Below are 12008 nucleotides of genomic sequence, written 5' to 3' on the forward strand. Positions count from 1 at the left end.
TGAATCTTAATTTTCAAAACTGTAAAGTGGGATTAATAATGTCTATTTCCCTGATCAAACAAGATTATCATGCGGATCAAATGAAAAAACACTTGGAAGAATATGAAAATCTATGTGACTGCCAGATGTCTTTGCTTTCTTACCTTACTGGAAGAAAGAGAATATACGCAAGTCCCAGATTTTCTCAGTTAGCTCTAGTCTGGATTGACCTTTCTTGATAGTATTCCCAGGGTCTGCTTTCCTCATCTGTTTATGATCCCTCCTCTCAAATATTTTCAAATATATAAATCTTTATGACTTTATGACTTGCAACAGCAGTTTAATGTTATCCTTTGTTTTCCTACACATTGAAAATTAGGAGGATATTTCTTGGTTCCTTCTTGAATAATGATTGTACAGTGAAAATTATTGATTCATAAGCATTTCTTAAAATTAATGCTGAGGTATTCAGGAGAGGGAGAGTGTCATGTCTTTTGTCATGACAGAGAAGGTGGTAATATAAAAGACAGTGTCGTCATATTTGAGGAAAGGAGGAGCGTTTTATTTGCCTTGTGTGCTAGTATTCAGCATAGGCCATTTCCATGTTTTTTGCTGAGAACCACATGGAATGTAAACCAACTACAGTCTTCTTTAAAGCTACCATGATGCGTATTATGTGTGATAAAGTGAATTAGGTATTGTAACTGTATTTTATGGTATGATACAAAGCAAATACCAGATTTATTTTAGGTCACGTTGAAACTTGTTTTTAATGGCTGATTTTGAAAACCTATATAAATGTGCAAAGAAAACTTTAAGGAGATTGGAAATTTTAACATTTGCTTACTTTTGTGGTGGTGGTTTATGTAAATGTGAAGGATGTCAAATGGCCCTAAACAAGTAGTATTTTATGCCAAATTTGTGTATATATCACTGTGCTCAGTACTGAGGGAACATAAAAGATATGTTTGACATGGTCATTGATTGTCTTGGGGTTTCTATTTCCTGTTGAAAGAAGCAATTCTTTAATAAAATTATTGACATACATATGTGGTACGCTGAGGTAAAAAAATAAACTAATGAAATCTAACATTAAAAGAGCAGTTAAACTGTTGTCTGTGTCTATGAGTTTATGTTTCTTTGTTCATTTGTCTTATTCATTTGTTTAGTGGTTATCAGAGGGTAAAGGGGGTAGAGGGGATGGTAGAAGAAGGTAAAGGGAGTCAAGTATATGGTGATGGAAGGAGAACTGACTGGATGGTGAGCACACAATGCAATATATAGATAATGTGTTATAGAAATGTACACTTGAAACCTATATAATTTTACTAACCATTGTCACCCCAATAAATTTAATATTTAAAAAAGACAGAAAAAGGCAACTAAACTAACTGAACATGTGCTTTTTTTTTCCCCCTCTAGTGCCCCAAAATGCGCCGTCATGCTTTTGAACTCAAGATGTTAGATAAGTATAGCCATTATCTGGCTGCTGAAACTGAGCAGGAGATGGAGGAATGGTTGATAACTTTGAAAAAGATTATTCAAATCAACACTGACAGTTTAGTGCAAGAGAAAAAGGACACGGTAGAAACAGCACAAGGTCAGAATTTTAAAATGATTCATTATTGAGGTAAAGCCTTTGTCTTTAATCCATGGGAATGTCTGTTGTGCAGGGTGAATATAGGACTCTTAATCTTGAAGGTTGACTTACTTCTTCGTTAAAAGTGACTAAGGAGGTCGATAGATTTTATTTTTAAGAGTTGATGTTATAATACATGGGCTCTGAAATATAACCAGACTAAAACTGATAGGGAATTCATGGCAGATTGTCAAAAGTCCATTAAAGTTTTCCCTATGCTTTCATAATCAAAATTCTTCCCAATACATCTAGTAGGAGAGGATGGGGTGGGAGAGATAGTTAGGATATTCCTCTTAGGTGATTAGTAGTGGTCTGTGTGCTTAGGAACATTTACTTTTAATGAATTTGCAGATGATGAAACTAGCAGCCAAGGAAAAGCTGAGAACATTATGGCCAGTTTGGAAAGGAGCATGCATCCGGAACTGATGAAGGTACTTCTTTCCTATGGCAACTTGCCTTCAGCTGAGACAATGCAGGATTACCTATTAATGGTTTAATACTGGATTCCATTTGGCAATGTCATTTCTAAGTTAAAAACCCCAGCAAATGAGTGAAGTAGGTAGAGATTTTAAAAGAAAAGTTACACTCTTAAAGTTGGACTTATAAGTGCCAACTAACAGTTTGGTAAAATCTTATTTTTTTCCTAGATGCCAGGAAGGTATTTCTAGATCCTGGTGACTTTATTAATTTTATCTGTTACTACTTGTTCAGTTTGATTACAGTATCTTAGGAGGATTAGTTCTAGGACCCCCGGGGATACCAAAATCTGAGGATGCTCTAGTTCCTTATATAAGATAGCATAGTATTTGCATATAACCTATGCACATCCTCCTGTATACTTGAAATCATCTCTAGATTGTTATAATATCTAATACAATGTAAATGCTATGTAAATAGTTGTTATACTGTATTGTTTAGGGAGTAATGACCAGAAGGTCTGTGCATGTTCAGTACAGACACAACCACTGAAGGACTAATTACATGGAACACCTCCACAAAAATGTAACATTTTAAGAAATATATATTTTTGATTTGTGGTTGATTGAATCCACGAATGCAGAACCTGCAGATATGGAGGGTCGACTGTATTGTATCTCATTCATAAAAATACATGTTCTTCTTTCAAGAGGCTACTGGTATAGATTGAACATGATTTTCAATCTAATGATTTGTATATGTTAATTTCCTATGCAAATCATATGTTCTCTCTATATGTAAATACATATGTATATGACATACATGAATAATTTCATTACATAAAAGATTTGGTGAACGGATATCATTGGTGTTAATTACTCTGCTCTTTAGAGTCTTAGGTGAGCCAATTTGGAAAGTATAAAGGTGATTATCACACTTAACTCTGTGGTCTCTGTACTATAATAGATTAGTAGGTTTAATAACCCATTCATTTATTTAAATACTTGTCAAACCTACTTATTTTTACTTTATTCCTCTACCTGGACTACTAAGTTACACAGATTTAGAAGTTACTATTTTCTGTTTTAAAATTATCTTTCTCTTAAGCTTCAAAGCTATTTTCCAAAATTTAGGAATATATTCATGATCCCCTGATCTAGGCTTTCTATGATTTTATAGATTTTAATGTATCCCCTCTGGCTCTTTGTCATTCCAGACTGTACAGCCCATTATGTGTTTCCTAAAGTGACAGAATCAGAATTGTGTATAATATCCTATGGCTAACACCATGGATATGTAAAAGATAGTGTTTTCTCTCTTATTTATTTATCTTTTACATCCAGAGTCTCTTGGATTCCTTTTTTGTACTACTATGGGTTGAACAACATTCTTGATGTTATGAGAGGAACACAGAGAGTCTAAGAACCTGATCCATAGCTCGTGGGTCACAGTGACATTGACTTTTTGCCATCTTAAGTACATGGAAATGGAGAGTGGTATATTTTTGAAGCTGTGTCAGATTGCTAGTTTCACATAAACCATATATTTAAATGATAATTTAATACTGGTTTGAAGGAAATAATGTTTGGTGTGTATGAGCATATATAAATATATATTTTTAAATGTTTAGTATGGAAGAGAAACTGAACAGCTAAACAAGCTCAGTAGAGGAGACGGAAGACAGAACCTCTTTTCTTTTGATTCGGAAGTTCAGGTATTAATAACATATTTTTTAAATAATCTTAAAATTGTTACTTACTCGGAAAAAAACACCTGTGAAATGTTGAAATCATTGATTTTTGCACACTGGGCATTACTGATTGCTTTGTATTTGTCTGGTTCACTTTGAACAGGTAACTTAACTAACTTCACTCAAGAGAACTGTCACATATGCAGATAGTTTGAGACTGAATATGTATGCTTTTCTTTCTCAGTTCTCTATTTTCACTTCATCTCATGCCTCAAAATGGATGAATTAAAGAATCCTTAAAATGGTGCCAGTGGTCTTTTCACACATATTAAGTACAACTGTGGTCTAGTAGCAGTGAGTATCTGCAGTGTAAAAGAACACCAGGTCATATAAGACAGATGATTTATTTTCCAGTTTTGATGTAAGCCTGTAGAACTTGGATAATTCTCATGTTTGGCTTAATCCCGCTTTAAATGGAAAGTTGGTGTAGGAAAGTGCAGGTGTATATGCATGTGTATTTAACCTTTTTCGTGAGAGTTAGGCACTTTTCATACTAAGAGACAGGCAGTTAATATTTAATTTCATGGTATTTTCTAATTAAATTGGTGATTTGGTTAAGTGAAAAATTCTACAGTGTTTGAGTATTACAAATATTTTTTCTAACAGAAAAAAATTTATGAGAAATGAAATTATTTGAGGGAAGAGCACTTTTTTGTTTTCTTTTTACTTTTTGTACATGAGATTTCTAATTAAAATCTTTGGGATTTGTTTTTTTTTTGGGGGGTAATAGAAAACTATTCATTAGATAAGCATTACAGTTTTTTCTTCAGTGAAAATATATCATGAAAATATAAAATAATTTGGGGAAGACTGATTTTGTGTGGTTTTTTTTGCTTCATACTTTTCCTAATTACCTAGGAAAGTTTCCTAATTACATTTTTTGTTTGAAATGGAAAAAGTTTATAGTCTGTAAATAACACAGAAATTTTTCCCTAAGAAAAATATCACATGAGAAAATAAAATTATTTGGGGAAAATTTGTTTCAAATGTATCCTCTTTCCTTCCCCCCATATCATTATTACGTTATGTGTGTAAGTTATGATTTTAAAAAATTATAGCAGACCTCAGGAATGTTAGTTCTAAGATATTCAGAAATTTCTTTGTTCCATATTTGTCTGAGCCTTTGATTTCCACTTCGCCCCTAACTCACCACCCCACGATTGGGCTTTAATTAGACATGGCAACCCCTTTCATGGTATGCAAAGAAGCCAATTGACTGTGGTTGGAACTCAATCCAGTATCTTTAAAAATTTGTGGTGTGGTGTTTTTGTGGTCACGAAACTGAACTGATTTTATGTTTAAATTGTTTATCAGTGAGCTATAAGTGAGAGAAAATACATAGTTGCAATGAAAGTTTAAGGACAAAAAATTGAATTTAATGTTGATTATGGAAGGCAGTCTCACCACAGAGAAATCCATGTTGTATATATTGAGTACCTTTTCTAGGGGAAGTGCCAGGTATCCTAAAATACCAGCCTTCTCTTAGGCCACATTTCAGTGTTTAGAAATATGCTAGATGATTGACCTTAGAGAGTAAAGAAGCACTGACTGAAGGGGGTGGCTCCAACTTTGAACTACTGGGAAAGGCTGTATGTCCCAACATTTGCATTCACGGACCTCAGAAGGAAAAAAACTTGGGGGCAGGAGTGGTTTAGTCTAGTTTTTCTTCACATTCCACTGTCAGAGTAAGAGAAAGGAGAGCAGATAAATGGGCGGAAATTAGAATTGATTTCCATGGCAATGATTTGCCTCCTCTGGCTCCACAGATAAGTATTAAAGGGGGAGCTATCTAGTCCCACACATTTGTATTATTTCTGTAGATAAATAGACTCAGGGAGGAAATTGTGCTTTCGGGTACAAGTATTATATTTCAGGCCCTTTTAAGGAGGATTTTGTTAGTGATACAGGTTAGGTTAGAATGGCTATAATTATCCAAGATGCTTCAGGCACAATACCTGTTTTGGCTTGAATTACTTAGGCAATTGAGAAAAATTCTTATGTTTCTTGGCTTGCGTTTTCCATATTGACAGTATTTTTTGCTCAGATTCACCCAATCATTTCCTATCTACCATGTCTCTGGTCTTAATGAAAGTATAGTAAGTTATCCCACAATCTATACTCTTCCTCTCATTTGTGAACAGAATATTAGTCTGTTCAGACATTCAGAATGAACAGTTGAACTTAGGTTGCCTGAGCTGTGTGAGCCCAGGAGGAGGGTTCTATGAGTTTCTTTGGGGAAGGACAGATTCCTTCCCTGCTAAGAGGAATTCCTCCACTCAAAATATCTTTTTAAAAAACTTAAAAATTTTTTGAAAGACCAAAAAGTGAACACACACACACGTCTTTTACAGCCAGGGTACATCCCCCAGCTCTGTTAGAAGCTGAGCTCAGTGTTTATCAGTTTCCTAAGCAGACGCCTCTCCTCTCCCTCTGTTCATCGTTTAAATGTAGGTGGTCACCAGAGTTCTAGCCTTGTCCTCCCTCCTTCTCAACCTATAGTTGCCACCAACTCCCAAATCCAGGTCTCCAATCCAGACCTCTCCTATTTTTCCAACCACTTACTAACATCACCTCAAATTCAGCACATCCCAAACTGAACTCATCATCCATACTCATTCTTCCCCCATATTTGCTATTCATTTTTATTTCACAATTAAGTTCATAACATCACAATTTACCGAATCTTCCAAGTTAGAGACCATTGTGTCATTTTCGATGCTCCCCCCCCCATATCCATTCATGTCAGTTTTGCCTCCTGCACAGCTCATAAAGGAAACAAAAACTTCTGCCATCCTGGAGCATATATTTTGTGGGGAAGATAAACAGTAAGCAACTAAGTAAATATAAAAATGTAATGTTAGAATACTAAATCAAGGAAAGCGAGTATAGACTTTCAGTGTGCGGATTTTTTGTTGTTGTTGTTTGTTTTTAAATTGAGTTAAGGAAGGTCTAGAAGTGCCAATTGAATGAAATGAGGGAGTAAGCCATGTGTCTATCTGTCGAAGAAGAGTTCCTGGCAGAACAGCAAGTGCAAAGGCCCTGAGGTGGGAGTGTACTTGGTTTGCGGGAGAAATAACTGATGATGCCAGTGTGGCTGGAACAGAGGGTGGGGAGGAAAGGCAAGAGTTGTAGGAGATGAGGTCAGAGGAATGGGGGGAGGTAGGAAGTCATGTCATATATGAGTAGGGCTTTGTAGGTCAAGGTACAGACTTGTGATTTTTCCATTGCCTTAGATCAGAGTCATCTCCCTCCAGAACTTCTTTATCAGTGTGTGAACCTTAGTCTAAGAGCGCTACAAAGGCTTGTTGAATGAAAAATAAAAAGGATTCAAATGAAGAATGGACAGAAGACTGTTGGATTCTGCAATTTTTGCTTGTGGATCTGTTAATATGAATCACATTTTCTTTTGGAAATGATTCATATCATTTGTTTTGTAGAGGTTGGACTTTTCAGGAATTGAACCTGATATAAAGCCATTTGAAGAAAAGTGCAATAAACGTTTCCTGGTAAATTGCCATGATTTAACTTTCAATATCTTGGGTCAAGTTGGAGACAATGCAAAAGGACCACCCACAAATGTATGTATAACTTTTCCTTTTACCTCCCTTAAACCAGTGTATTATGGAAACTCCTTTCTTTGTTATCGCTGAGAACTAACTTACAGGGTGAAAATTCCATTACTATATGTTTTAATAAATTTGACATGGAAGAATTTCATACATGCCTTTCTTTTGCCAAAATATGAATGTATAGTCCTCTTGAGAAGATTCATGAAAGTCTTACCTATTCAAAATAGAAAGAGTAGGCTCTTCGCATTCAAGAGGGATCTGTCCCCAGAACCTGGATAATCCTCAAATTGGTGAATTGTACTAGAGAATATGACTTCTGTGAAATTGGCTCATAGCCATGAGTAATGAACACCAAAGCCATGCAGAGGTACAGATGCTGTGCAGTCAGCTAGCCTCACTCACTGTTCTCAGAGTGAATTCGTTTTGTGCTGCACAGAAAATTCTAATTATTAGCTATCACAGATCATTTGAGTTGCTCAGAAACACTTGAAACTATAAATGTAATATCGCTAGAGAGACTACATTTTATGTTCATCTTGATTTTTTGGTTCAAGTTTTATCTTTGGAAAACATCCACAATGATTTATTCCCTTACAAAGTAGCTTAAATGCACTAGGAGACTTTCTGTGTGTAAAGAGTTAATCTTTATGCCATCTGGCATGAAATTTCTCTTTGTGACCAGCTTTCAAATGCCATCTGTAGAGAGAAATCACGTCTTCCAAAACTGCTGATGGGGCAACAGAGCTTTTGTCAAGTAATTTGATGTTGACTGATATTAGCTCTTATGAAATGTATAATCCAGTAAGCTGTAACATAACAAAAGGGAAGATTTATTTCTTCTACTCTATAATAATGGCATTATTTTGGGGTAATTTCAGTAAACCAATAGAGAATTAAATTTTATTCGTAGAACAGTTGGTGTTGTTCTTTAAATTTGGCTTCTGATTTCTACTCATCATTTAAAAAAATTTATAACTTGTGACATTATTTATACCTGACAAAAGTTAAAATTTGATAGCCTGTTATTTAGAATATTCTTTCTTCTATGCAAATAAGCTATAATGCAATTTTAGCTAAATGTTGAACTCAGCATGGAACTGAATCACAGAAACTTGATGGATGAAAAAAATATTATTTTGTAATTTGTGTCCCTCCTGCAACTCCACCTAAAAAAGTTTTCTTTTAAAAATGGAATTGTCTTCATTCCCAGGTTGAACCTTTTTTTATCAGTCTTGCTTTATTTGATGTAAAGAACAATTGTAAGATTTCAGCTGACTTCCACGTAGACCTGAATCCCCCATGTGTCCGTGAAATGCTGTGGGGCACTTCAACCCAACTGGCCAGTGATGGAAACGCAAAGAGCTCGTCACCCGAATCTTTCATTCACGGAATTGCTGAATCTCAGTTATGCTACATAAAGCAGGTAAAGAATGATCTCAGTTTTGGTAGTGCCTTCAGAATGAAAAACAGAGAAACCCTTGGGTTATTTCATCATGTAGGTCAGTATTTTCATGGGCATTCCGTCTCTTGTAAGATCTGTATGTAGGTGTTTTTCTAGTGACAGAAGTTGAAGGGAAAAAAATGGAAAACAGCAAATATGCTAGTAATACACTGGCGAAGTAACATTTTCATTGGGACCATGATGTGAATCTCAAAGGAAGTATTTTCTGAGATGGAATGCAGATAACAAACAGACACACAGAAACGGATACACAAACAGATACAGACACAGAGACAGACACTCTCTCACACACACACAGCCATAGACACACACATGGCCACAGACACACAGGCTCACGCAGAGACAACAGATCCAGACACACACCAGACACACAAACACAGACACACACATAGACAGACACACAGAGACATACACACATACACACATGAGGCCTGACAGTTAAATTCGTGAACTCATCCTAGAGAAAGTGCTACATACCTCATTGCTGAATATCACTATGGTCACCTTCGAAGTACTCCCCTTGGGAAGCTATGCACTGACACCAACACCTAGTCCATCCTTCAAAGCAACTTTGGAACTCTTTCTGGAATGGCCATCAGAACTGTCCTCGTATTAGCTCTGATGTCCTGAATGTCATCAAAATATCTTCCTTTCAATATTTCCTTTACCTTTAGGTAAAGAAAGAAGTCATTGGGGGCCAGATCAGGTGAGTAGGGAGGGTGTTCCAATACAGTTATTTGTTTACTGGCTAAAAACTTCCTCACAGACAGCACCGTGTGAGCTGGTAAAAAGTTCAGGTTGTTTTCATCTTTTTCATGCAACCTTCCAAATAGCAAACTTGATTAACTGTTTGTCCAGTTGGTACAAATTCATAATGAATAATCCCTCTGATATCAAAAAAGGTTAGCAACATTGTTTTGACTCTTGATTTGGACTGATGGAACATTTTTGGTTATGGAGAATTGGCTGACTTACATTGTGCAATTTGACGCTTTGTTTCAGGGTTATACTGGTACACCCATGTTTCATCACCAGTGATAACACAGCCCAAAACATCATCTTGCCTCTCCAAAAGGTCTTGGCAAACTTTGACTCTCCCTTGCTTTTGTTCATCAGTGAGCTCCTTCAGGACCATTTTTGCACAGTCCTTTCTCATGCCAAGATTTTCAGTTAAGATTTTCCTAACTGTTTCTCTATCGATGTTTACTTGGTCTGTTATGCTTCTCACAGTCAGCCGGTGATTTTGACGCACAATTCAATGAAGTTTTGCAATGTTTTCGTCGGTTCTGCTCGTTACTGGCCGCCTTGACCTCTCTTCATCAGTGACCTGTTCTCTCCCCTCAAAAAAAACGTTTCATCCGTTTGTACACTGCTGTTTTCTTCATGGCATTACCCCCATAAACTTGGACTAACGTGTCCCTGATTTCACTTCCTCTCTTTCCAAGTTTAACAAGAAATTTAATGTTTGTTCATTGTTCTAATTCAAGCTCAGACATTCTCGCGACGGCACACAAAAACACACAGCAACAATAATGAATGCCACTCAGCAAGACACCGCCACACGTCAACAGGAACACAGCTGTGAGACACTGATATACCAAAGTTGTGAAACCTTACCAAGCTGTTTGTACAGTGCTGCCAAAGTTAGTGCATGGTGGCAAGTTCGCAAACCTAATTGTCAGACCTCGTACACCCATTCTTCTGAGCAAGGCAATAGGTGCTTGAAAGACTGATTCTTTGAGGAAAAAAATTGACCCTACAATAACCTCCCGTTCCTAATTTCCATTTCCACCATGAGAATGTAATTTTAATGAAGCATAAAAGCTCTTCAGACACAGTTCTGGTTGAAAAGCAGTGGAGGGAACTGCTTGTGTCACAGGTGTAATACTGCTCTGTGCTGTCCTACCTGGTGCAGAGAACCCCTGTAGAAAGAGCCTAATAGTTCTGGCATTTTGACCTCTGACCAGACCTGCGGCAAAGAGGTGAGGCAGATCACTACTGATTGTCTTCCAGACGTTTGCAACTGAAAGGAAACTAGAGTGTGGATACAATTAAAGTAGGAAGAGGCATAAGAACAAAGCAGCTCGAGTTGTAAGGAGATTTAGTTTTCAAAAAATAAAAATGTTTCTTTTTTTCTGATTATAAAGATAAATACATTATTATGTAGAAAATTCAATCAATACAAAAAGTATAAAGAAGAAAGTAAAAACCATCACCCGTAGATGACAACTATTAGCATTTTGGTGAACATCTTTCTAGACATTTCTGTTTTGCACATATAAAGACATACAGTTTGTGTAAGGGTATACCTAATGTGTATCATATTCATGCTGTTTTATACCTACTATATTTATTTAATATAGTTATCATTCTATATCAATTTTTCTGGATCAGTTACATTCTTATTGAAGGCTAATATGGTATTCCATTGATTTAGATAGCATATTTCTAATTTTTAGATGTAATGAATAATGCTGCATTGAACATCCATGTGTGTACATGTTAGCTCATTTGTTGAATTATCTCCTTAGAATAAATTCCAAGCACTGAGGTTTTCAGGGTCAAAGATTATACTTACCGTGGATCCCCCAAAATAAGACCTAGCCGGACAATTAGCTCTAATGCTTCTTTATATTAAATTAATATAAGACCCAGTCATATTTTACTATAAGACCCAGCCTCATTTTACTATAATATCAGACCCAGTCTTATTTTACTATAAAATATAAGACCGGGTCTAATATAATATGATGTGATGTAATACCAGGTCTTATATTAATTTTTGCTCCAAAAGATGCATTAGAGCTGATTATCTGGCTAGGTGTTATTTTCGGGGAAACACAGTATTGATACAGATTGCCAAATGGTAGGGGAAGACTTTGCACGTGCTGTCACTACCCTCTTTGGACTATAGGTCTGTGGTAGCTTTTTCCCACATTGTCCCTTGTTCCCTTATGGCCCCTTAGTTTGTTACTCACATGGTAGTTGTCACATATGTGAACATTCCACTACAGTGTCCTATGCTTTTATTTTATTTTATTATTTTTTTAATTTATTTTTTAAATTTATTGGGGTGAAAATTGTTAGTAAAATTACATAGATTGCAGGTGTACAATTCTGTATTACATCATCTATAAATCCCATTGTGTGTTCATCACCCAGAGTCAGTTCTCCTTCCATCACCATAGATTT

General features: G+C 36.0%; 1 protein-coding gene across 2 annotated transcripts in view; it reads left to right on the forward strand.

Annotated features, from left to right (window-relative positions):
* The window catches only part of DOCK11 (dedicator of cytokinesis 11), a 212592-nt gene that overhangs the window by 62806 nt on the left and 137778 nt on the right, over nt 1-12008 (forward strand). For both annotated transcript variants that reach the window (XM_019717035.3, XM_074323192.2), the window contains exons 8-12: nt 1402-1579; nt 1970-2049; nt 3666-3749; nt 7223-7363; nt 8565-8777. In XM_019717035.3, the coding sequence (XP_019572594.2) occupies nt 1402-1579; nt 1970-2049; nt 3666-3749; nt 7223-7363; nt 8565-8777 (696 nt within the window). The remainder of the gene's footprint in view (nt 1-1401; nt 1580-1969; nt 2050-3665; nt 3750-7222; nt 7364-8564; nt 8778-12008) is intronic.

This window comes from Rhinolophus sinicus, chromosome 18 (assembly GCF_057876585.1).
Source record: "Rhinolophus sinicus isolate RSI-liver-muscle chromosome 18, RSI-T2T, whole genome shotgun sequence".
Classification (NCBI taxonomy): domain Eukaryota; kingdom Metazoa; phylum Chordata; class Mammalia; order Chiroptera; family Rhinolophidae; genus Rhinolophus; species Rhinolophus sinicus.